The 26,879-nt window shown below is 43.3% G+C and overlaps 1 protein-coding gene across 1 annotated transcript; it reads right to left on the bottom strand.

The window, feature by feature from the left end:
* Positions 1 to 214: 214 nt before the first annotated feature.
* Positions 215 to 26,040, bottom strand: LOC146992230 (calmodulin-regulated spectrin-associated protein 3-like). The gene is made up of 19 exons (XM_085784912.1): positions 25,799 to 26,040; positions 16,936 to 17,219; positions 15,396 to 15,536; positions 14,145 to 14,234; positions 12,931 to 12,966; positions 11,813 to 11,860; positions 10,018 to 10,156; positions 9,609 to 9,748; positions 8,614 to 8,707; positions 8,470 to 8,521; positions 7,849 to 7,910; positions 7,731 to 7,761; positions 5,042 to 7,553; positions 4,842 to 4,963; positions 4,464 to 4,750; positions 4,268 to 4,367; positions 3,423 to 3,535; positions 3,204 to 3,322; positions 215 to 2,445 (listed from the first exon to the last, which is right to left on the bottom strand). Exons 1-19 carry the CDS (start codon positions 25,932 to 25,934, stop codon positions 2,116 to 2,118), a joined length of 4,836 nt encoding a protein of 1,611 aa, XP_085641038.1. The 5' UTR covers positions 25,935 to 26,040; the 3' UTR covers positions 215 to 2,115.
* Between the last annotated feature and the right edge of the window lie 839 nt (positions 26,041 to 26,879).

The following is a 26,879-nucleotide window of genomic DNA, read 5'->3' on the forward strand; positions in this document are numbered from 1 at the left end:
CCACCTTTCACAGATCTAACCCAGATTCTTCAACAGTGGCTGCTAAATGTGCAGAAAGAGGCTCTCTCTCTCATATATTTTCTCAGGAATGTCAGACAGACGAGTCCCAACCTGCTCTGAAGGAGGAGAGACAAATGAAGCAGACAGGTAGGATGAAGTGAACAATATAACCAAGAGACAGACGAGGGAAAAATGCAAAGAAACAAGTGAAACAGTTTAATCAGTGGAGTTTAATCCAGTCTGTTATTTCATACATGAATGCTGGTCTGAAAAACACCAATTTTTAATTGTGTGCACTCCAGGGATCAGGTTCAATAGTATTTTATCGAATCCAAATCCATTATCGAATCATTTAAGGTAGTTTTGTGTGGTTGAGAATCGAGACGTTTTGGTTAAAAACGCACATGAACTTATTTGTTTTTCTTCACTAAACCTAAACCAACCAAATTATAGATTTCTCTACAGATAAGAAACATGAAACATTACCACACGGCGGATTTGTTGTCGAGTGCAGTGTAGCAGCAGCTCTAAGCACTCAATCATCCTCAACTGATGCCAAAAGGTCCCATTTTATTTTTAACGGACGGTAGATAAATATCTAAGCAGGGAGTCGTCACTCTCCCCTTTATCATATTGTACCATCCTCTAAATACTGCATTTAAAAGCTGTGTTTTGGCGACTTGAAAATATTTACGTTAAGGCGGTCCACCATGTTCAGTCATGCAGTTTGACGCTGAGTTAGACGTTTTCCACAGTTGCAGCAGAGTTTGCAAATGTAAGATCTGACATGGTTTTCAATGGCTGTAGAGTTTAAAGGAGCTATTAGTACGTTTTGTTATGGCTACGTAGCCAGCGTTAGCATCAACAGCTGTTTACCAACCAGTCTAGAAGAAACGTTTGGAAGTATCCATAGCTAACCAGAGCCGGTCTCATCACTGTCCGATAGCAACACAGTGTAGCCTCCGATACAACACAGGCCCTATTATAACTACTGTACACTCTGATAAACACAAAGATGGCTGCAGTTGCCGTCAAGGGACAGTCTACATTGTCATCTCCTGTCAAGAAACCACTTTTGGCGTTAGAGAAAACTTACAAATAGCCCCTTTAACAAATCTGGGTAGTTTATCAACTTTGAATCAGAACCCGTCTGAAACCGAGAGTGCAACAATCCAGGTAAATGTAAGTTTGGCATGACACGGCATCCTTAATATGCTCTTAGTTCAGTGTACAAAACTCGTTATAACTGGCATCTGCTGCTCATACGTACTGTATACCCATTATCAACATAGTTTCATCAAACCACAAGTTCTCACTGCGATATTATTTTTGAAATAAGCTTATACCACATACAGTAAATAACCATTCATGCTGTGGTAGTCATTGCTGAAAACCACTGACACATTTACAGATCTTTGACTCCAAAAAACAAAGTCCACCTCTGCCCATCGGCATCTTATGGTTATGGCTATCTTAGTTTTGCAAAACAAATGTGCTTCGATCCAACCGCTGAAAAGTTGAGGGTAGAATTAAACTTGAGGGTCGTACAAAATAAAAGTCCTGCAAGTCACTTAGACACGAGAAGGCATTTTTTCTCCATTGTTTGGCTTAATGTAAAAAACTGGTTTTCTACAGAACCAGAGAGGGACCGGACAGCAATCGTACTGGTTTTTTAAGTAAACAACTTAATAAAGTTTCCTTTTCCTCTAAAAGAAAAAACAAGTCATTTTTAGAGTTTGTACTTCAAACAATGAAAGTATAAATGATGAGACTTTTTAAAAGTAATTCTTCCTTGTACAGTTAACTTAACACTTTAAAAAACCTTTCTCTGTACAGTCTGGATGAGCGTGTCTCTGTTTTCCGTGTAGTTGTGCTGTTGATGTTTTCATGCACATAAAGGGGGAGGGAAAATTATTTTTAACATTTTGTACTTCTAGTAAAACCCAAGAGCAAGACAGCTAAGGTGTTTGTACACACACACACAACAAGTCTAAAGGCTTATCAGTGTGCGTATAAATAACTGTTTTCCACAGTTGACTACAGTTTCACTATAATTACAGAGTGATTATAGTGTTTTCTTTAATCGTGTGTCACTGTGATGTTGTGTTATGTTCCTCACTTCGAAATAACCGCCTTCTTAGTGATACTTGCTCTCCTGCTTCCTCCTCCTCCTGCTACTCCTCCTCCTTGCCAAAGATGGCCGGGGATGGTGAAGGCATCCACGCTCATGCCCATGGTTTTGGAGGGGATGGCACTAAACTGCTTCCTGTCTGAACTGTATTTGTAGATGGACTCCACCTGGGTGGAGGTAATTGTCCGGGGACCCATGCCAGCCAATCGTATCAGCTCCTGGGTGTCGGGATTCATGGTGTAAACTCCTCTGAACTGGCAGCTGGAGTCTCGGAAGAGGATGAGGAAGTGGTTGGCAGGAGACTTCTCCATTTCCTGAGGTTGGTAGAAGATGGAGAGAGGAGAGAGATGCAACAGATCGTATCGGTGTTCTAGTTTTAATCATCAGCTTCAAACATGCAAATAACCCAGTTTGGTGTCTAAAAATAGTTAGAGTAATATAATTCATGTTTTAATTAGTAGAGTGCTGCAGGAATGAGTCCTGAAATCTGTCAAGGGTTTTTGGACAGAGAACTGAATAAGACCCATGGTTAAGATCAAAAGATTTTCACATTTCATTCTATGACATTATAATGTCATTAAATATATGTCATGATCTTTTTAAGCTTTTATGTCTCTACAAAAACTTTAGTTATGAACAAATGACAAAAGGAGACATCAGAGATGCTCAAGGATATTAAACACCATCAACAATCTACTCATGAGTCCGACTTTACAGCCTTGTTGTGTTGATACTCGCACTATTACTGATTAATCAAATAAGCTGGTTCATGGCCTAAGATTTGCTTATTTCTTCTGGTGATAATATTCATGCTTGAAATATCATAAAAGTGCCATTTGTGAAGATTATCGTACTGTAACATGTAAATATGTTTTTTAATCACTGACATTGTTCTCTAGTCTACAATGATCCAAAAGCAAATGGAAAAATCCCTCTGGCTTTTTGGTGAGAGAAACAGGCTGATGCAAACTTCAGGGTTGGCCTACAAAAATTTTACCATCCCTCCAGCACTCTATTAATATTTTAGTGTTAATACAGAACACAAAGACGACGCAGAAAATGAATCCGCTACCTCAACTATCTTGTTTTTTTGTGTCTCGTTGACCTTTCCAGCGAGGCAGCAGCGTGAGAGAGCGTTGTGAATGATGAATTTGTTGGACTTGAAGCTTGGTTCTTTGAAGAGCTTTGGACCTAAAATTACAAACACAGACATGTTTTGAATTATAAGCAGCTTGGCAGAACATAAGAGTACTCAACGCCTGAGATGTACTGTGGTGTTGCTGCACTGTACCTGTGTACTCTGGGGCAGGTGAGGTTCCATTGGAGCCACTCTCCCAGTCCTTGTCTCCGTTCAGATTGGCCAATCGACTTGTCGCACATCCTAATGGTGATTCAGGGCGAATGCTGGAGAAAGGCCAAACAATGGGCACATTATAACCTTCTATCTGTGCTATACCAGAGAACAAACCAATTCATACCTGGGTAATCAATAAGAAAGTAGTGAGTTACAAGAATATCTCAACCCAACATTGTGAGGATTAGTAGTGATTAGTGCAACAATGCAAACGGTGTTAAAATAAAGACTTTAGAAAACTTAAGAGTAACTCTCTGACTCTCTCGGACATAAGGTAGGATTTCAACAGCCCTTGCACAAGTGCAGTTCTTTGGTTTTAAGCGCAAGTAGCCTAATGGTGCACAAAGTATGACCAAGATCTAGCCAGAACAAGCAATACGAGCTAATTAGCATATCAACTAGCATGATTCAGGTTCTGGAAGCTAGCATACTTAAGTTTAAGCTGTAATATTTAGCTTACTGTGTTGATAGCAAAGAGTTAAGGTATGCTAACATTGGCATACTTATTTATCATGGAACGTTTTTGCTTTTAGCATGTTAGCATTCATCTCAACAGTAATTGTCCTTTACTGATGGAGGTATGCAGTCATGGAGTTTGCTATAGACCAAGGGGAAACTTCCACCTGTCAATCACACAGTAATCTAGATACACCATTGAGTTTCTGTACCAAATTTCATCATGGCAATCCCTCCAACAGCTGGAAATTTTTTCCCTATTTTCATTATACCATTGTAGGTTTAACCTCTGTTAATGAGAGGTATATAAATGCTGTATTCTGTACCTGTGAGTCTTTTTAGTGGAGTCACCACCACGGTTTCCTGGCTCATCTGTTGCTGCCAAGTTGAGGGAGGAGTGAGAGTAGACTTTGGTCAACTTAGAGGCTGGAGAAACATCAAGACACAAAAACAGTTTAGTCAAATGAATCATCTACAAACAGCTAATTTGATATCCAGTAAATTGTTATCTTTTGACTTTACCGGTTGTTCCCTTGGCTGGACTCAGAGACAGCTTTGTTTCCTCCCTGGTCATGCTGCGAGGTCGAGAGCGGGCTTTCTTGGCTGAGGTTCGCCCCTGACTGGGCGCTTTCTGCCGCAGCACTTTGTCCAGATCTTCCATGATCTTGAGTTGGTGCCGTCGTGCGTACTCCGCCCGCGTGAAATCCCCCCGGCGGGCTGGAGTAGCAGGAGGTGTGGGTGATGGGGAGGTTGTGCCGGCGGGAGGCGTATTGCAGGGTGACGCTACCCTTTTGTCTGAAGATGCAAGTCTGAGACGAGGAGAAAAAAAGATAACTTTGACAAACGAAACAAGTGTAAACTTGGATTCAAGATGCTGAGATGCATGTAGGTATGTTTTACCTGTTATCCCTTTCTTGCTCATGCCACTGTCTCCTCCTCTTCATCTCCTCTGCTCTCTTCTGCTGCCTCTCCATCAGGGCAGCTCTACGTTGGGCCATCTCTCCCTCACTATGTACATCCTCCTACAACCAAACAATCATATATGTCGTCATGAATGTACATGCAAAACAAAGTCCTATGTCCCTTGTTCAAGCACTCACCTTAAAGAAGAAGCCTATTCCTCCTTTGGTTTCCAGCTCGCTCTGTTCTCCACTTGCTTCCAAAGTTTCAGTCTGTCCTGTTTCTTCTTTGGGTTCGGGTTGTTGTTCCGGCAAATCTTGAGCCTCCATAGCCAGATTCAGCTGCTCTAAAGGATCGAAGGGTTCTGCGGCAAGTTGTCGTGCAGGTTCTGCAGCAGATTCTGTGTGATCACTCATAGAGTCGGAGGAAAACTCCTGCCCTTCGTCGGTTGGTTCATCACTGCCTCCTTCTGGCCCTCCAAGAGATGATAGTGACACCTCAATGAGGCTGCAGCGTTTGTCCACACCTGCGCCTCTTCCTGCCTCACCTACGGCGCTGTACGCAGCAGAAAGGGACAAAGTCTCGCTTTCAAATGAGCACTCTGAAGGAGCACCGGAGCTGTTACCGCCGGCACCCCGGGGACGATCGAGTCTTGGCTGAGACAAGATCGGCAGCCCTCCAACAGACTCTGAGTCCTCCTGCTCCAGCTCCAGGCTGAACTGGGTGGGTGTCTCACTAGAGCCGGTTTCTGAGGTGCTCTCCTCAGGCTGCGGCTGCTGAGGCTGAAGCTGAGGAGACTCTTGAGGCGTCCGGGGACCACCGATACGGAAGGAGGAGGACGTCTGAACCTGACACTTGCTGGGCGACACACGGCGCAAGTGGGGAAGGGTGTCCACAGTCTGGGTTGGTGTCAAAACCCGATTGAGTGGAGGGAACTTGAGTTCGGAAGGCCGATGGGGGCGCTGATTTTGGGGTCGTGGGTGGTGTTTGGGGCTGCGAGGTGTGGAGGAGGAGTGAATCTTAGTGCGGGGAGCCGGGCAAGAGGAGGAGATAACAGTTTTCGGGGAAGTTGACAAGGAATGAGTGTGAGCGTGTCGTAAAGGAGAGGAGGCAGAGGGGAGGTTGGGATTGGTAGGGATCATCCAAGCTTTCCCGTTACTCCTGGTAGGAGTCTTTGTCGGGGTTCTCGGAGGAGTCTTTGTCGGGGTGCGGGGAGGGGTTCTGGGTGGTGTTTTGATGTTGCCCCTGGGTGTTGACTTTGGAGTGGCTCTGGGTGTATTTCTGGGTCTTTGGTTGCTCATGAGCTGCTGTTGCTGATCTGTAAGTTTCTGCATGTCCTTCTGGAGTGACTGAAGAGCATCACTCAGTTTTTGCACCACTTCATTATATTCCACAATGACTCCTTCACCTGGTTTCTCTTTCTCTTTCTCCTTCTCCTGCTCCTTCTCTGCCCCTTTCTTAGTTTCAATGGAGAAGGTGACCTGCTTCTCCAGTCGAGGAGGATTGGAGACAGATTGCTTCTCTTTCTCCTTATCTTCTTCTTTTTCCTTTCCCTCCTTTTCTTTCTTTTCCTTCTCCTCCTCCTGTTTCAGTTGCTCCTCCATGCGGGTCAGACGCTCCTCCAGGGTGAGATTATCCTCTCCCTCTCCCTCTCCCTCCCCTCCTCCCTCTCCTTGTTCTCTTTTAAGTTGAAGGAAAGCAGTTTTTCCAAGTCTCTGTCTATGTTTGGCAAAGATGGCTTCAATGCGTCTTTTTTGGGCTTCAATGCTCTTGCGTTTTTCCTCCAGACGAGCCCCCAACTCCCAGGCCTCTGACCCCGGTTCAGGGCCCCTTGGACCTGGGCTGTCCTGGCGGCTTGGTGCCCCTGCTGGGGTTGAGGGGGTGTTTGGGGTTCCTGGGGTTGTCGGGGTCGCGGCGGAGGCTGCCTCCTCTCCGGGGGTGGCGGGATGCCTTCGTCTGTTGTTGTCTCGTCGCTCAGCAAAGCTTGTCATTCTCGGACTATTGCTGGTGCTATGGTTTCCTTGACGATTGTTACCGGGTCGAATATTACCAGGGGCGTTTCTTGGTGCATCGTCTGACAGTTCAGAGGAGTCAACGCTGCCGTCTCGCAGGACAGAGTCATCGTCACGTGACATATCAGAGCTCCGGCCTGACCTCTCCCTCCTCTCTCCCCTTCCTTGCCTTTCTGTATCTCCCCCTTCTCCTCCAACCGGCCGGTAGAGGACTCCGGAGCGACAGGGAGCAGAGCTACTGAGCTGAGGATTATCCTCCTCGGGGGAGTGCAGGAAGAAACCTGCAGGGGCTCCCTCGGGACGTAACCTGGGCTCGGGCCTTCCTCCCAGCACTCCTCTTCCACTTTTCTCCGGCGTCCTTCCCTTCTTCCGATCTTTGCTATTGGGAGTATGAACCACCTGTAGAGCCTCCTCGATCGTCGGAAGCTCTCCTAGCGGTGCTGCGTGTGCATAAGGGCCCCAGGAAGACCGCTGCGATGGGGCCGAGGCGCTGACCATGTTGCTTAGGTCCTCGGGAGGGCTGTACGGGACGCGAGACATCCCCGCTGAGGTCACCGGTGAGGTCATTGCAGGGATGCCGGTGGTTAGGCTGTCAGTGCTGACAGAGCGAAAGACAGAATCTATTGGGTTTCCCATGACAATGTCAACATCACTGTCCAGCCCAAATGGGATGCTGAAAGTCACTGCGGACAGAGGACGACTGCAGAGAGGTGGGTGATGATGGAGGGATGGACCAATGGATGGGTGGTGCCACACAGTACGAAAAAGCAGGGACCACAGAAGCCAAAGAAAGAAAGAAGATTAAAAATTAAGATAAAATATGAATGCAACACAACATTTACTATAAAAATCACACAAAGCCTGTTAATGGAGGTACCTGATTTGTTTCTTTGTCCAACTTTTGTTTTCTGCAAAGACGGATAAAAAGAAACAAATGAGTCTATAAAACTTTACTCATTTAAAAGAAACACAATCCTGGGCACAGGATTTCTTACCTGGTGACACCGGAGAAGAGATGGGCACAAAGGGTTGTTTGAAGATAAAGGAGGGAGAACCACTGAAACAGGACAAAACAGCAAAATGCTGCTCATTCACTACTTATTAATCAAAACCAACTAAAACATTTCATAACTTTCTGTTACAGCTTTGACACTTAGATCAAAACATGAACCATCTACATCAGATGTTTCTATTTTTTCCAACTTTAATTTAATGGCTTGTTTTTGCCTCAAAAAGTGGTGGGTCCAGGTGGGCGGGGCTTGGTGCATGGCCTTGGAGTTACTGCTTTGTGACATCACTAAGTAACAGAAGTCCTGACAGCTCATTTTAAGGCTCAGTTTCTGAGTACAGGCTGTGAGCATTTCTCTGTGGACTGAGACTTTGATACTTTCATGGTGTAATATAAAACCTAGACCTGCTTTATAATAAAAACAAATACACAGACATCTAGTACTTTACATAACATGTGACCTTTAAATACCTTATGTACAAATTTGTCACAGAAAATTGGCATTTGTTTTGATTTAGATAAAAAAAAGAGTGTTCAAGAACAAAAAAAAAGTCTTTAACAGCTGATTTTTTATTTGTGAGTGGTTTTCACATGACGTTTCTAATACCTGTTGCTGTTCCCAGTGACAGGGCTTGTACAGTCCAGTAACCCCGAGATGTCTGAAAAACACAGAGGCAGTTTATTAATCCAACAGCGTAACAGTGTATCAATATTACAGGAATGAACCAGAAACAAACTGCATATCACAGACCTGTGAGGTCGATGGGCTGTATGGGCTGCACAAAGTCAGGCTTCTTCACCTCAAACCAGTCCAGCAGTTCTGCTATGAAGCTCATGATGTTCAGCTGAGGGGGGAGAGGAACAAAAGCACATCAGGTAACCAAGAAGAAGACAGACTCAAACATGAGGTTAGATTTCAGAGGAATCAGCAAATCGGCTTAGAGGAACAGCAACAACTCCCATCTGATAATTCAGCAAATGTAAATAGATATTAGACTGTCAACACAGTCAGCAGTTGTGTGCATGTCTGTAACTCCCTGTTCACACTTGTAATGCTCCAGATTGTTGTCATATCTATGATCCTACATTTAAATCTTAATCTATTTAAATTTAAAACAATCTTCGAGCAGTTGTTTAGTGTCTTATATGAACACACTGGATGAGGTACAATGATACTGCTATTCTTCTTTTTTAAAAACGTCAATTCAAATCGTGAAATTTTCCTATTTCAGTCTAGAAATACAGGAATAAAATGGGTGTCTGGTGGACATTGGGTTGTAATATTAGGTTATATTAGATTATAAAGTAAAGCCCTTTGAGACAAACTGTTTGTAAAAACAGGCTATACAAATAAAATTGCCTTGGTTGTAAAACGAAGACAAGACGAGAACTACTTTCCAGACACGGCTGCTGGGCGGAAATGTCTGAAATGTAGTTCCAGCTTTGCATTTGCCTCGAGAACAACTCCGTCTCGTAATGTTACATTATTATCTCATAGCGTGGTGAATGTGCAGGTCACAACTTGTCCACAAGAGTGTTCTGGAGTTGTTGGATTGTGTATTTGATGAGTTTTGAGTTTTTCACCTCCATTGTGTTTGCTGAGCAGCTCACGTCTCTGCCCCGCCGATCTCAAAACAACATGCACTGATAATTAAAGGTAATGAACCTACTCCTATGAAAAAAAATGTTCAAAATGTTGAACTATCCCTTTAAGTGTGTTGAAACTGTAGGGGTGAAGATGCTTACATGGAGAATGGGTGGAGCGTAGAGCAGGTCCTCCACAGCCAGGGGGCAGCAGCTCTGTAAACTGCTCTCACAAAGCTCTTTGATCAGCTGCAGGTTGTAGAGACTGTCGGCCACTGACATGGTGTCCTTCAGACACACATCTGGAGCAGAAGAAACAGGAGCACATCGACTTGAATATACAGTGTGTTTCATAACAGGTGCTTTTAAATCATATTTTATTAATTAATTCCTAATTATAAACAAACACTCTACCAGTAAAATCTAACATAGCCTATTCAAGATATAAGAAGATATAAGATTCAAGGATAGGCATAATTTAAGCAGCTGTCCGCTAAATATGAATATTTCAACATCTGATGTGAATGCATTGCATATGCATGTGTGTTAGTGTCTGAGTTTATGTGCACACCCTCTAGAGGCAGCAAGCTGGGGCAGTAGTAGTGCAACACAGCAGCAATAGCACAGCCATTAGAGAGATCTTTGACCGCAGACACCAGAGGGAAGGTAGGAGTCATCTTAGACTGCACTTTGTCCTTCCTATAGCGAATCTAGAGAGGTAAGAAAGAGGGAGTAGGGGGGAGGAAGATGAGAAAGAGACAAGAGGATAAAAAAAGGAAGAGTTGTGCAAACGGGTAGGAAACAGAAACAGCAAATGGGCAAAGTGAGGGAAAAGGAGGAGAGATCATAAAGCAGAGACAATTACAGGTGTGAAAATAAAGGTTTGTACATTTAGGTTACATTTAAGAGAGTTAGAACAACGATAAAGGAAATGTTAAAAAAGGAAAAGAAAAGCCGGGGGGTGTGTCTGTCTCTCTCAGACAACAAATAAAACCATCGACTAAAACTGTGCAGCCAGCCAAGACTCCAGGGGAAATTGCAAGGAGAAGAAAACCCAAAGAAACAAAGCGCAAGACCAGTGATGCCTCAACTGAGAAACATCTGTGTACACACACACACACACACACACACACACATACACACACACACACACCAACCAGGAGGTGCAGTGCAAACGATTAAAATAAAAAACAATAAGAAGAAACTACTATGTCAGTGATTCAAAGTGAAAATGAGGGCGTTTCTCCTCCGGTGTCCATGCAGCAAAAAACAGGCACTGACGACACGGTGAGGGAAAAACTACACAATCAGAGTGTTTTTGTTTTTTGTTTTGGATAATTTTACAGCTCAGATGCTCGATTGCTCTTTTAAAAGTGAACATGATATTTAAAAAAAAAACGGTGCATGTCTGAGTGCACTGGCTGTAATATGATGCTGTGCAGCCTTGTTGTAGGAGTACAGAGGTCAAAAGGTCGACGCCCCTACAACATGGCTCTGTGACACACACTTCACAGAAAACGTTGTGAGACATAAGTAAAGATGGAAAAAAGTTGTGTTAAAGGGACAGTTCAACATTTTGGCAAATTGGATTGCCATAATCCCTATAGTCATACCAGTAGGTTTGTTTCCTTTAATTGTCGGTGCAAGCTATTTTTAGAACGGCGGAGCAGAGCCACGAGCTGCTCAGAGCTACGCTACGGAGGCTAATGGGATTTCTTGGTTTCCCCTTATCAAACTCATCAAATACACAATCCAACAACTCCAAAACGCTCTGGTGGACAAGTTGTGACCTGCACATTCACCACGCTATGAGATAATAACAGAACGTTACGGGACAGAGTTGTTTTCGAGGTAAATTCATGCAAAACCGCTGATGCGCATTCCTGTCAGAGGCAGTTTTTCATCAAGCAGTCTCTGCATTTAACAACTCCGTCTTGTAATGTTCTGTTATTATCTCACAGCGTGGTGAATGTGCAGGTCACAACTTGTCCACCAGAGCGTTTTGGAGTTGTTGGATTGTGTATTTGATGAGTTTGATGAGGGAAACCAAGAAATCCCATTAGCCTCCGTAGCGTAGCTCTGAGCAGCTCACGGCTCTGCTCTGCCGTTCTAAAAACAGCTTGCACCGACAATTAAAGGTAACGAAACTACTGCTATGACTATAGGGATTATGGCAATGGGCCAATTTGCCAAAATGTTGAACTATCCCTTTAAAGGTTAATGAGCTTCATTTGATCCATCCAACCACGGGGTTGGAGTGGTGATTAGTTTGCAGTCATTGGTCAGCGGCGGAGGGGTGTCGCAGTGCGTTGCTACGGGAGACGTGGAGGGTGAGGGCGAGATAAGAGCGAGGTGTTATACGTTACCACTGGCGGCTTATTCCCCGACTCCTTCAAACAAAAAGCGATAGCATGCTGGATGGGGGCGGGGGGGAGGGGGGAGGGGGGGATGGCAGAGAGAGGGAAACAAGCATAAATGACAAGGGGGCCGGTCACCATGGGAACCGCCACACCACAAAGTCACATGGTACTGCTCAGAGAGAGAGGAGCGACAGGGGAGGAGGAAGAGGGGGAGGAGGAGGAGGAGAGGAAGGGGGAAAAGGAGAAGGAGAGGAAGGGGGAAAACGAAAGGGGTGGGGGGAGCATACATAGTTTAAAGGAATAGTTCATGCTGATGAGTTAGTTTTTTGTTCCTCAAAATGCATCTGGAGAACTGGGAGGGGGGTTCATACTCCAACAAAATCTTTATATCAGAGTCAAAAAGGTCCATTAAACTACACAAAAACCTTGTAATATTCCTCCACACTGCTCGTCCACTGCAATCCAAGTGTCCTGAAGGGATATAGTCCAGAGTTTACTCGAAAAGATGTCATTTAGGACATTTTTACAGCCTGAACAGTCCTATTAGACTCTCATATAAGGATTTTGTTGGACTACGAACCGGCCTCCCGGGTCTCCAGATGCACTTTGAGGAATAAAAAACTACTCCAGAGTATTCATCAGCATGAGAGTGAGTCAATAATGACTGAATTTCATTTTTTGGTGAACTATTCCTTTAATATCACCTCCCTCTCTCCCTCCCCAACATCTCCTCGTCCTCCTCCTCCTCCCTCTGGGCAGTTTGAGATGAAAACTGATGACTGAATGTAACAAAGTCAGAAACACCCTCAAGGTCCAAAACATCATCAGTTCATAACAACAATAATCATCATAATAATAACAATAATAATAATAATAATAATAATAACAGTAATAATGATTTCATTTCAGAGGCATCGGATCTGATTAGTCAGTTGAAAAGGTCACTCACACACACACACAGACACACACACAGACACACACAAAGACACGTCTCATTACGGGACAGATAAGAGAGGATGTGTGGCGTTTCCAGCAGGCACAGTAACGTCAGCCATAGCAGATGGACAGACTCAGAGAGAGAGAGGGAGAGAGAGAGAGAGAGGGGAAAAGGAGTGTACACTTACTGGGACTAGTTTCCAGTACCAACGGGTGGATTGACACTGCAAGAGAGCGACGACGACGACGACACACAGACAAAAACCAGAGGGAGAAAACAGAGAAGCAGAGCGAGGTCGATGTTAGAGGCTTCAGCAACGACAGACGGTTCAGTGATGATCAATAATGAAGGGACGGAGCTCTGAATGAATGAACTGACAGAGTTGAGTTTGACATCAATGTTAAAGGGATAGTTCAACATTTTGGCAAATTGACCCATTGCCATAATCCCTATAGTTTTAGGAGTATAGGTTTGTTACCTTTAATTGTCGGTGCAAGCTATTTTTAGAACGGCGGAGCAGAGCTGTGAGCTGCTCAGAGCTACGCTACGGAGGCTAATGGGATTTCTTGGTTTCCCTCATCAAACTCATCAAATACACAATCCAACAACGCCAAAAGAGTTGTTTTCGAGGTAAATTCATGCAAAACCGCTGATGCGCATTCCCGTTGGGAGCAGTTTTTCAGCAAGCAGTCTCAGCATTTACCTCTAAAACAACTCTGTCTGGAAACGTCCCGTTATTATCTCATAGCGTGGTGAATGTGCAGGTCACAACTTGTCCACCAGAGCGTTTTGGAGTTGTTGGATTGTGTATTTGATGAGTTTGATTAGGGAAACCAAGAAATCCCATGAGCCTCCGTAGCGTAGCTCTGAGCAGCTTGCGGCTCTGCTCCGCCATTCTAAAAATAGCTTGCAACAAACCTACTGCTATGACTATAGGGATTATGGGAATGGGCCAAAATGTTGAACTATCCCTTTAACAGGTCGTCCAGACAGTGGTGGAGTGTTTTTTTTTTTTTTTTTTAATCTGATGCACAAAACTTGGACTTTTCTAGTCTCTAGCACCACTCAAAGCACTTTACGCTGTCAGTCATACATTCATACAGCACCAGTAGCTATAAATAGATTATATTGTGTTTGATCGGTGATACATCAGGAGCAATTGTGGGTTCAGTATCTTGACACTTGACACACAGGCGGACTGGAGGAGCTGGGGATCGAACCACCGACCATCTGGTTCTGGTTAGTGAACAACCTGCTCTACCTCCCAAAAGAGTCAGTTCATTTCACTCCTGACTCAGTTACAGCGTGTTAAAGGTCAGAAGACTGTGTTTTAATTGAATGTGAAAGTTGTTTGCTGGAGCATCTGTGGTCAGTGTGTGTGTGTGTGTGTGTGTGTTTTACCGAGTCCTGAACAGGCTGCATGTCCGTACACGTCGGTGGCTTGACGGCGGGCTCTTCTTCTTCTGTGCTTTCTCTCAACTTCTGGTTCAGCTGTAGGCACAAGGTCACGACTGTTAAAGCAGATATCAGGGGCACGGCCGTTTCGGCTAATGCTGTGTTCAAGGCAGGCTTTTGAAACCGTAAGTTACAGCTTCAAGTCACAACTACGACTTGGTAGCGTTCCAGGTAACCCGTAGCTCGTGTTTTTACCGTCCTGTTGTCTGTGAAAGTTCCCTATAACGGCCACTCGTAACTTCCGACCCGTGAACTCGTACCAGATCGAACTGGTATGACTTCACAGGAAGGAAAAACACAAAGTACGAGTTTCCTTGAACGCACCACGAGTTAGCAGCCCCCGCCCTTGTCAGGCATCAATTGGTCCTCGTGCTACGTCACCACATTCACGCGCATCCCTTGGCTGCACATACAGCCCTTCATGCCGTTCTCTCCCCTCATTGGATAACACTTGTATCCCACAAGGAAAATTTTCTCCTCGGGTTACAGCAGAGCAGAGTGACGGAGAGACTCGTGTTTAGGCTGAAATACTTCATGTAAGTGATTGCTGACGGAAAATAGGACTATTTAGGACTTATATTAACAAAAACATTCCACTGATATCTGCTTTAAGAGTTGGACGAGTTTGTTGTTTTTCGTTTTAATATGTCATTTAAATACAAAAAAGGCTTCATCCTCATGATTTGCTTCATTTAAATGAAGACTAACAACCATCTTTTACAATATCCTACTTCATTGTTGAATCTGATACAACTCAATGAATGAAAACAGCATCAGAGGACAAAGAACAAACAGGATAAGCTGCAATAATATTAAAATTAAATACAGAAAATTAAAAATGTAATTAACTTAATACTATATGGGGAAAAAACTCACTCTGTGCGTTATAGTGATCATAAAAACGTCACATGATCAGCTTTTATTATCTCTTTGATCATAAACAACCATAAACTAAACCAAGCTGCGCAATAAAGTCAATAACACTGGACAAGCCGCGTGTGTAATTGGTTTATTCATTTATCTTTATTGCTACTTTTTAAAGGCCCAGTAAACACAACAATTAGCTGCTGTCGCTTGCATAATATTTTGCATAATAATGAAACAATTAACAACATTATTTTATGATTTAAATATAAAAAATGTGAATCCAGTACTTATATAGATGAGTTTGGAGGGAAACAAACAACGTGTCCTCACCCTGTTGACCCAGAAGAGCAGAGCGTTCTCCCACGGCGACCCGACGCCCATCTGCTCCGCCTCCGCTGCCATCTTCACCTGACCCACCGTCTCTCTAGCCGCCAGTGACATCAGAGCGTCCATCAGGGCGAGGTGGGACTTCTGCACCGAGTCAGGGACGAAGAAGAGCTTGTTAGTGCGTGAAACTGAAGAAATGTATTTTTATGGTAATTCTTTTTTTAAATATTTTTTTGGCGTTTTTGCCTTTATTTGATAGCACACAGTATAGATAGACAGAAAGGGGGAGGCAGAGAGAGGGGGAATGACATGCAGGAAAGCTCTGCCCGACGCGGGATTCGAACCGGGGACGCCTGCGTTGAGGACTGTAGCCTCTACTGTACATGGGGCGGCCGCCTTAACCACTGCGCCACGCACCGCCCCATTTTTATGGTAATTCTATATATTTCTATAGTTTACAGGTTGTGCATTGAGCAGAGGTCGACCATGGGGCAGAGGTCATGTGACAGCATACAAACCTACAACAAAGTTCATGCATTTTTATTTGTAAATAAATTATTATTTTGCCATCAAAAGTCCTTTCTCAGTGTTGTTTTTTTTGTTGTTTTATAGAAGGAAAACACTGTTCAGATGTTTGAGGTGTCACTAAAGCAAAAAATATTAACGTCAAAGTCACTGTTCTGTTTGATCTGTTTCTTTCCACAAAAAGCTTGTTTTCTCAGGGCAAAAACTGGTGTTTTTGGCGAAACCAGCCTATGTTCTACTGCCGTTTACTAAAGAATGGAAAAAGGTAGAAACAAACTTTTTTTCCGAATGAAAGAAGAGAGTCTACTCTTTCTCTTGGTAGTTTTGGTGTTTACATAGACATAGAACACAATATTCTGTGGGTCTTGAAAGATCGGTCAAAATGCTCTAAAACGGCTGGCGGTATGGGGCTCTCTGCTCTGCTCTGAAAATGGCTGGCAGCCAATGAGTTAAACATAAAAATGGACGGATTACTGAATAGGATGAATGTGTGAAAGTCAAAGAGCTCATTTAAAAAACACTAATGTTTCATCTTCCTTCTCTTCCAGTCTGCTACACACAGTTGGAGCGGTGGGGGTCTCTAACTTGTGCTCGTTTTCTGAGAGGTTTTAACATTGAGCCTGATATAAGCTCTTTAAACATCACTAATGCTGTGTTTATTTTCTTTACAACCTCATTTCTCTCGTTCCCTCCTTCCATCATCTCAACTTAACTCTTTCCTTCCTTATCTCCTAATTCCCTTGCCTTAGTCATTTCCTCTCTCTTCATTCCCTCTCCTTCCTCATGTCAGTCCAACTTTCCTTCAACTAGGAGTCAAAATGAATGAAAGTCTAATTAAATGCAGCAGAAATTGAGGTTTAACTTTGTTTTTCGACTCAGATAGGACTTTTATTTTGAAACTTTTATTTTGAAAACTAAATTGAAACATTGTTGTGCTGTTACCTCGACTTTGACAATAACTTAAAGTAAATTTTCCTCCACTGCAGATTGAAATCTGAAGACCTGAACACACACACACCGTCTTGATGGGGACGTTGGTGAGATCCTCCTCGGTGACGTCTACATCCTGGACCTTTGGAGTGAATCCTTTCTTGATGAGGAACTGCAGCAGGGCCGAGTTGTCGGCCGGCGGTGATGCCTGCGACGCCGGCGCAGAGACGGCGGCGTGTCCCTGAGCGAGCAGCGCCTGAGCTCGGCAGTAGATCTCCGGGGAGAGAAGCAGCTTGGAGACGGCCGGCTTGAGGTGCTCCTGCTCATACTGGTCCTTGTAGAGCGGCTCCCGCAGCTCCACTGGGACATTTTCTAAAGAGAGAGAGAGAGAGGGGAGAGGAGACGACTGTGAGTTTGCTTCATAAAGTTTGGTAACACTTTATAATAAGTACACACTATTGAGCATTAGTTAAGCATTAATAAATACTGTATTCTTCATTTAGAAATACAGTTAGTGCTTATCAATGATGAGTAAAACATGTTTAACTGTGTTTATAAACTACATACTAATTAGTATTCATGTGTTATAAATGAAGAATTCAGTATTTATTAACCCTTAACTAATGCTTAATGGTGTGTACTTATTGTGTTACCTAAAGTTTCATGCCGATATTCATGGTTCCCAGAGGACGGATCCTGAGGATTTTCCTGACTCCCCTGTGGCGAGACCATGAGGTTGAATTTTCTGAATTGCATTGAAATGCCCAGATAACTTTTGGTTGAATATTTATTTCAACATTTATTTCACATGTACGTGATCCCCAGAGGATAACTCCTATTTGGCTTTTTCTTTACCGACATCCACAGGTCCAACATTTCCACTAGTTTGTTAAAAACAGCTGTTAAGTGGACATGCAGGTTCCTGAATGATCGTCTGACTCACTCTTCTGCAAACATCTGGTTCTCCTTCATAATTTTACCAGTGTTTTGACTACTTTGGTGCAAATATTCAAGTTCATTAATGATGATGTTTGTTAAATAAGGAGTTTCGATGACTATATGGCAGCTTTAGTTTATGACCAAATACCTGAAAAACTCATCAGTTTGGCCCAAAGAGCTCAATGCAAGAGACAAATATGCATAAAAGAAATTGCATCAGTTTCACAAAATACACAACACTCACAACACAATGCAAGTGTTTCCAGGGACACAAGAAAAGTGACAGCTTTTGTTTCATTACATGTTCATGGACTTTAAAAGTTATCAAGACAACTAGTGAGTGGTGTTTGAGAATAAAGTGAGTTTGTTCGGTTTATTTTAACGTCAATATCACATGATTCAGATTTTATTGCAAATACTGTTAGCGTATAGCATTAGTCTTTAGCTAGGTTCATCACCTGGAAACTCATCCATTGTGTTGTGTTGCATGTGTTGTCAAGTTGATTAAGTTATTTTCTGAATGTGTAGCATGTGTTTTTTTCAGTTGCATTGTGTTGACCTCTCAGGGCCACCGTAGCTTCAGCCTTTAGTGCTCTAAAGCGAAACGTCAGCACTAATGTAAGAGGCTAAACTAAGATAATTGGTCATAAGTTATTAGTTGAACATCTGCAACCTGCTTAGCATCAGCATGTTGGCATCACTCTGCATGCACGGCTGAAGTGTCTCACTGTTGTTGACATTTAGAGGTGGAGAAACATTCGTGCCTGCAGCAGAGCTCTGAATTAATATTTCAGTGGATGAACGGTCCACTCAGACTCAGTCATTATCTATGAGGAGTTTTCTGAGTGTGTGAGTGAGTGCATTCATTCATGTGAAGGACAATCTCTAAGCTGCATGTGAGGAAGCAGAACAATGAAGCAGTTGATGGTGCAGATATGAGTTCTTTCTTTTTTGTTACTGCAGATACACTGCAATAAAATGTGGGGAAATGAGTCATCGTCCCTGCTGCATCAGTAGCTCCTACTTTAACTCCGGTGCAATGAGAAATGCTTCGTCAAGTCTCATTGTCCCATGTGGGGAAAAGGTTACAGAGGCCACAGAGGCTGCTGCAGAGAGACAGAGAGAGAGACTGCTGCTCCAATACACTGCAAAAACTCAAAATCTATTATATTTATAATATTTGTCTTATTTCTTGTCAAAATGTCTAATTACTAGTCAAAACTAATCTCTTTTCCACTTAAACTCATCACCTAAAAATTGTTTCAAACACATTTTTATTTGAACAAGGTGAGGCAGCATTTCTATGCAGACACTATCTGGAACAAACTCCCAGAAACCTGCAGGTCTGCCAGAACCCTCAGTGTCTTTAAATCAACATTAAAGACTTTCATGTTTGCTGATGCCTTTCATTAACTGCACTGTAACATTATTCTGTTATTTTATATCTTCTTTTTTTTCTTTTCTTTTTTTTTTTTTTACTATGTTTTAGTTGTTCTGTCTCCCTTTCTGTTTTACTTCTTTTTATACCTGTTTTAATTCTTTCTCTTGTCTGTTTTCAAATAATGTTTGCTTTTTATGTTCTCATTTTGCTAATATGTAAAGCACCTTGAGTTGTCCTGTTGTGGAAAGGTGCTATACAAATAAACTTGCCTTTTCCTTTGAAATAAGTAGAAAAATCTGCCAGTGTAAGCAAGTTTTTTGAGCTTGTAATAAGGAAGAAAAACTTGCTCCACCATCAGATTTTTCTACTTAATTCAAATGAAAATATGCTCGAAAGAAGTAAAAAGTGTCTAAAAACAATTAAGCTACTTTTTATGTGATGAGTCTTATTTTAAGTATAATGAGATTTGTTTTGACCAGGAATTACATTTTGATTAGAAATAAGACGAATATTCTTGTTTTTTTTTTTGCAGTGTACTTGCAGTGTTGTTTGCTCTATTGAGTAAGAACTGAATAAGTGGTGGATAAAAAGTGAAGAAGTGGAAATGAGCCTGCAGGAGGGGGTAATGTCATCATCTGCATGAACAGCTCAGCTCAGCGAGGTTAGTGGGAGTGTGTGTCAAGAAGAAAGTCTTATGATGTGCAAAAGGGTCCGACCGCGACGAGTGGGTCAGTTCACACACACACACACACACACTCAGGACACACAGGACACACTATGAACACACACACACACTCTTTCCTGACTGACCCATATTCCAGCTCTGCAGCTTGTGTGCTCTGCAGGATGAGTCGGGATAATCCTGGAGATTCTTCAAGGGAATATCAGAGTCTACATCTCCACAATTTACCCGTTCAGTCAATCTTCTTCTCCTCTAAGCCTCTACCGTTTCTTTTTTCCACTCCTCTACTCCTTCATCTGTCCATACTCATCTAACTACCAACTATCGTAATGAGGCCTAACAACTCCACTTCATCGTCTCTGTGTGTAACCTACTACTGGGAGGCTTTTTGTATCAAACTGTGACTCATCAACCATCTGAGAAGAGAGGAGAGGAGAGGAGGGGAGAGGAGAGGAGAGAAGTGAGGAGAGGAGGGGAAGTGAGGGGAGAGAAGAGAAGAGTTCAGAAGAGAGGAGAGGAGAGGAGGGGAGGGGAGGAGAGAAGAGGAGGAAAGGAGAGGAGAGGAGAGGAGAGGAGAGGAGAGGAGAGGAGAGGAGAGGAGAGGAGAGGAGAGGAGAGGAGAGGAGAGGAGTGGAGGAGAGGAGAGGAGGGGAGGGGAGAGGAAAGGAGAGGGTAGAAGAGAAGAGAGGAGAGAAAGAGAAGAAAAAGAGAAGAGGAGGCAGAGAAAGAGAAGAGAACAAGAAGAAAAGAGAAAGACAGCAACAAGAAGACAAAGAGAAGAATAGTGGAGAAGAAGAGGCGAAGAAGAATGGAATAGGAGAGAAAAAGAGGAGAGGAGAGAAGAGAGAAGGGGAGGAGAGAAGAGAAGAGAGGAGAGAAAAGGAGAGGAGGGGAGGAGAGTTCAGAAGAGAAGAGAGGAGAGAAGAGAGGAGAGGAGGGGAGGGGAGGGGAGAGGAAAGGAGAGGGTAGAAGAGAAGAGAAGAGAGGAGAGAAAGAGAAGAAAAAGAGAAGAGGAAGAGGCAGAGAAAGAGAAGAGAACAAGAAGAAAAGAGAAAGACAGCAACAAGAAGACAAAGAGAAGAATAGTGGAGAAGAAGAGGCGAAGAAGAATGGAATAGGATAGAAAAAGAGGAGAGGAGACAAAGAAGAGAACAAGAAAAGAGAGGAAGAGTAGAGGAGAGGAGAAGAGGAAGAGAGGAGAAAAGAAGAGGAGGAGGCAGAGAAAGAGAAGAGAACAAGAAGACAAAGAGAAAGAAAACCACAAGGAGACAAAGAGGAGAATAGTGAAGAAGAAGAGGCGAAGAAGAATGGAATAGGAGAGAAAAAGAGGAGAGGAGACAAAGAAGAGAACAAGAAAAGAGAGGAAGAGTAGAGGAGAGGAGGAGAGAAGAGGGGAGGGGAGGGGAGGAGAGGAGAGGAGAGGAAAGAAGAGGAGGAGGCAGAGAAAGAGAAGAGAACAAGAAGACAAAGAGAAGAATATTGGAGAAGAAGAGGCGAGAGAAAAAGTGAAAAAAGACGAGACGAGACGAAGAAGAGAACAAGAAAAGAGAGGAAGAGTAGAGGAGAAGAAGAGCTGAGAGAAGAGAAGAAGCAAAGAAAAGACAAAAAAGGAGAGGAAGAGTAGATATCTGTGTCACTACATAAACAACAGTGTGAACACACTCTCCACTGCAGTGCAACACACAGTTTTTGGGGTTAAACCGTTGCCTTTCACACGCTGCAGCACTGGGAGGAAATAGGACTGCTGTCGCTATGGGAACGGTGGAAATGGAAAGCGGCCATTCTGTCCCGATGGCAACAACGGAGAGACAGAGAGAGAGAGAGACACTGGGCTGCTGAGTGGGACCCAGTTGAACCATTTAAACCCAGTTAACACGACAACGTAATGAGATCTGTGTTAGAAACAGAAACACAACGACAACAACGGTCGACTCATCGATCACATGAACACAAACATGTCACTGACTCACTCTCACACACACACACAGACTCACACACTCAGGCTGCAGCTCATGTTCACTGCTTATTGATTTATCAGCTGATCAGTTCCCCATTAGACCGACTGATTCATCGTCTCATCAATAAAGCTGCTGCGTCTACGTGTCCCGTGTTTCATCATGTGGTCGTCAGGACACAAACCACAGATATTGATTGTTTGACGTCTCTGATTCAAAAATAACTGAAGCGATTATCGGTTTATTGATATTGCAGCGCCTCACGTCTCCCCGGTCACTAGGGGGCAGCAGAAACAAGATGTAAACATATCACATATAACATATCATTGCACTATTATCACCTTTAAGTCGATATTGTTAGCAAAAAGTCGTTCATTTTATACATACAGTGCACATGAGGCAACAACACTATAGCATTTATTTAGGGGATTGTTCAACATTTTGGGAAATTGGCCCATTGCCATAATCCCTATAGTCATAGCAGTAGGTTCATTACCTTTAATTGTCGGTGCAAGCTATTTTTAGAACGGCGGAGCAGAGCTACGCTACGGAGGCTAATGGGATTTCTTGGTTTCCCTCATCAAACTCATCAAATACACAATCCAATCCCAATCCATAATAACAGAACGTTATGAGACAGAGTTGTGACCTGCACATTCACCACGCTATGATGAAAAACTGTCCCTGAAGGCAAGAGACAGCAGTTTTTTTTTGAGGAAAACAACTCAGCTCGTAACGTTCTGAAAAACTGCCTCCGACGGTCGAACTTGCACATCAGCGTTTTGGAGTTGTTGCATGAATTTGATGAGTTTGATGAGGAAACAACTCTGTCTCGTAACATCCTGATATTATCTCTGTTCTAAAAATAGCTTGCATCGACAATTAAAGGTAACAAACCTACTGCTATGACTATAGGGATTATGGCAATGGGCCAATTTGCCAAAATGTTGAACTATCCCTTTAAGAATAATGTGAACCAATATTAAAATACTGATTGTAGCCACTTTAAAGAGAAATTAGATTAAATATATTTTGTCTCTGGGTTTTGGTCCGTGCCCAGATTGTGAGATATCGGCCCATGTCTGACTCTGTCCTAATATAATAGAGGTTGACAGGATTTTATTGTGGTGCTAAATGCCTTGAAATGTCTAGTCTGTCTTTAATAGAACAAAGTCCCTGTCAGTCTGGACATTTCCCAGACATCACTTTGATATGATGCCTCTGTAAATACTTTATAGCTGAGAATAGAAACTCTTGAAAACATCGACCGTCATCTTTTTCAAGTTATATCTTTATATTTTGTATTTATCAGTGTCATTTTGTCAGTTAGCTACTTCTGTTTTCTGATCCTGTTACTTATTATTCTCCACATTTGACCTACTTAATTACAAACTCTTGTTTATATTCTGATTTTCTCCATGTTTTGTTTTGTTTGGTACAGTATAAAGGTGAGTTTTAGTAATTTCACAAACAGCTTCAGGGTCTATTTCGTTTCTTTGCTTTATAAAAATAACAGCATGAAACCAAGAGGACGAGACCCTGATTAAGTTATTGGGATGAAGGACATCCGTTGGCCACGTCACATATAATCAATCTGAATCTGTGTGTGTGTGTGTGCATGTGTGTGGGTGTGAATCCCATGTGTGGCTTTATTAGTGCTATTTTCTTCCGGGCTTCTTCCATCTAAACTGGACGAGACGCCCACTGGGCCTGTTGAACATCTGACAGACAAACTACAGTGAAGTGAAGCCGTCCTCCTCCCTCTCTCCCGCTGAGACGTCTCCAGCTCATCTCCCTCTCTCCTCCTGTCTGTCCGTCCCACTGACTCCAAGAGACATAAATGTAACGTGAAATTCTGTCTGAGGCCATTACTACAGCAGACGCACAAACGCACACACGCACACACAGATACACACAGATTATTACATAATGGACAACTGTGTAAATTTACTATTGTAGTTTTCAACAGCCAACAGTGACATCACTGAACACACACACAACCACACACACGGAGCTGATGTGATGTTTTGATCATCAATGAGTCATTTAGGATTTTTTTTTTTAAACATTCAAATATTTTGTGGTCCGATACAGAAATGTCCGAAGTATCAGCAGTGATTTTCCACATGTCTCTTATAATGAGATTCACATTGGATATATGAAGATATTATGACACAAAAGGGGAAAAAATCTATAGTAAAATGTATGTGTACATATATTAGGTCTTGTTAACACAACTTTATATCTTTTCCTGCATCTAAGGCTACGACGAGTGTGCCACATCCTTTCTCCTACATGTGTAGGCCTACATATATTAAAAATATTTCTGTGATGAATGTTTACCTGCACATCCATATAAGATAATATATATATATTTAACTTATAGCTACTGTCTATGTAAATCTATTATAACACAGGCAATTATTTCTTTTTCCAATTTTGAACATGTCTATGTTTCCATACAAGGAAAGTGGCCTCAGACTTTTACATACAATATATGATATAATATAACATACTGTATACTGAGAGGCTTTAGGATGGACATTTATGTAAATGTCTACAACTCATACATATGCAAATATATATATCTGTCAATATCAATATATGAAATTGCTCTTATTTCCAAAAGCTTTCATATTAAATCTGGCTTTCATCTTTTTATTTTTTATATTTGGAAATCCAGTAGCCTTTCTGTACACGTCTGCAGTAGATTTCTGTATGGGCTCTTATAATCTCTAAGAGGATTTACTATTTTTTCGGTTTTATATTGTTAGAAATGGAATAAAATTGGGTTTTGAGCTGCTGTCTGGACAAAGTGAGCGACGAGATGACTTCACCTTGACCTGCATGAACTTATGACATGATTGTCACCATTTTCTTTCTTTCTTTCTTTCTTTCTTTCTTTCTTTCTTTCTTTCTTTCTTTCTTTCTTTCATACCCTGATCGATAATGATAATAATCATTGATTGCAGCCCCAGGCAGTAACACCATCACACTATGATGTCATCCCATACACACCACATAACCACCACAGACTGTTAATAAAGAGACAGAGGTGAGTCTCATGTCAACAACAGCACGACATCATATAAAAGCTTCATTAATTAATCATCGTTGTTATCAATACTAATAATCTCAGTCTCAGATTAAATAAAATGCCTCTGAACTGCAGGTGGCTCCGTCCTGTCCATCACTGCTCTGAGATAACAGAGAAAACCTGCTCCTGCACCTTTGTCCTGTCACGTGATAAGAAATTATCTCTGATCTTGATCATGGATTTGAAGAATTTGCACCAAAAACCCTCTCCATTGTCTTCCAGCAGGACCCACTATGTCACCTTCACTCCACTGCCACGCGCTCCTATACAGCACCAACGTGCGTGCGTAACACTGACACAAATATTATGCGGGCCTGACCCATTTACAGGCGGCCCACGCAGAAACAGCCCACGTCGCTGTTTGCAGTTGTTTTTAACTGTGAAGATAACGGTGACGAGTTTATATCTGGGGTTACATCTCAGCCTGGTGAACCCCACTCTCACACGCACACGCACACGCACGGGCCTGATGTGGCGGCTCTGACAAAAGGCTTTGTGTGCACTGCAGCGATGACAGCCTCCGGTTCCTTCATGCATCACGCAGCGCGCAGGAGATTCCTCCTGACAAGCCTCATATTCATGTCAATAAGTGGCTGCAGGCGGTGAACACGGTCCTGTAACCTGCACAGGGAGGGATGCGCGCTGCTGAGCCGAGCACCGGGGCAGCGGCTCGGTGAGGATGAGGATGGATGGATGGATGCTGGAAGCTGGAGGTTTCCCTCCTGGATGACAAATACATAAATAAAAAAAGAAAGAAAGGGGGGAGAAACGTCCAACTCCGAGCTCCATATATAGCCGGATGAATTATTAAGCGCCCCACCCAAAGCTGCTGCTGCGCGCCTCAGTGCTGTGGACAGACAGACAGAGAGAGACCCGGGGTCTGTTAGTAGCTACTACCTGCAGAGCCGTACGACTTCGACAGCAGCCACCGGACGCTGGCGCAGATCTTGGCCCGGGTGAAGTCGTACTGGTCCAGCGGTTTGATCTCCGGCACCGAGAAGGTCTTCTTCATCGCGCTGGGAGAGTCCACCATGGCCGCGCTGAGCCGCACGGACGACACGGAGGAGGAGGAGGAGGAGGAGGAGGAGGAGGAGGAGGAGGCAGCAGCAGCAGCGGTGGCACCGCACCGGGAAAATGTGAGGAGGAGGGATGGAGGAGGAGGAGGAGGAGGAGGGAAGGAGGGGGACAGATAGAGGAGGAGGAGGAGGAGGAGGGGGGCAGATGGAGGAGGACCCTGTGATGCAGCCGCAGACTGGAACAAATCAACGATGACAAGACACAAAAAGTTCAACATTAGCGGTGCGTTGGCAAGAAATCGGTCAAAAAACGATCCTACATGTGAATTAAAAAAAATCTGTGACAGGCAGAATAACCCACCTCAGCCGGCTCCACGCCCCCGTGCACGTCACACCGTGGACCAATCGGGATGATGCTGCTCATCAAACCCTCCGTGTTTTGGATCCAAAGCAGCTGCAGAAGCTTTGACAGGTCCGATGAGACTGCGTCACGTTAAATGCTAATGAAGAACAATAATAACCACCACCATCAAACACAATGAGACGCTCGCAGATTCAGACTGTGACTGGGAAATAGATCAGTAGGAGTCAGTCAGTGTCCGTCTCCCTCCACGTGGCGGTGCCCGCGAGCAAGGCACCGGCTTCACCCCCGTCAGCTGACTCAGTGAACCGGTCACAGGGAGAAACAGAGGAAAGAGAAAAGTCTGAGCAAGTGAAATGTCTGGTTTAATAATGTCACTCATTTATTACTTTAAAACAGGGGACTTCAACGTTTTTCAGGCCACGGACCCCCAAACTGATGGAGAGATGGAGCAGAGACCTACTATATTAAAACATTGTGTATTATAATAATCTGGGGCCAGTGCCACGTATAAATGTAGCTGTGCATTCAATACTAAGCTATTCAAATAATACGCAAGTTCATATTTGCTTGTTTTTATTTTACACATGTACAGGTAGGA

Source organism: Trachurus japonicus, chromosome 1 (assembly GCF_045865225.1).
Source record: "Trachurus japonicus isolate A0001 chromosome 1, Traja_1.0".
In the NCBI taxonomy this organism is placed as follows: Eukaryota; Metazoa; Chordata; class Actinopteri; order Carangiformes; family Carangidae; genus Trachurus; species Trachurus japonicus.

Bases quoted from the DNA above. Each gene is read 5' to 3' on its own strand.
- LOC146992230 (XM_085784912.1), bottom strand. From the start codon at position 25,934: ATGGTGGACTCTCCCAGCGCGATGAAGAAGACCTTCTCGGTGCCGGAG. The intron at 14,235-15,395 runs GTGAGGACACGT...TTGTGCCTACAG, and splicing joins TGCTCTTCTGGGTCAACAGG to CTGAACCAGAAGTTGAGAGA. The intron at 8,708-9,608 runs GTAAGCATCTTC...CTCCCCCCTCAG, and splicing joins ACGCTCCACCCATTCTCCAT to CTGAACATCATGAGCTTCAT.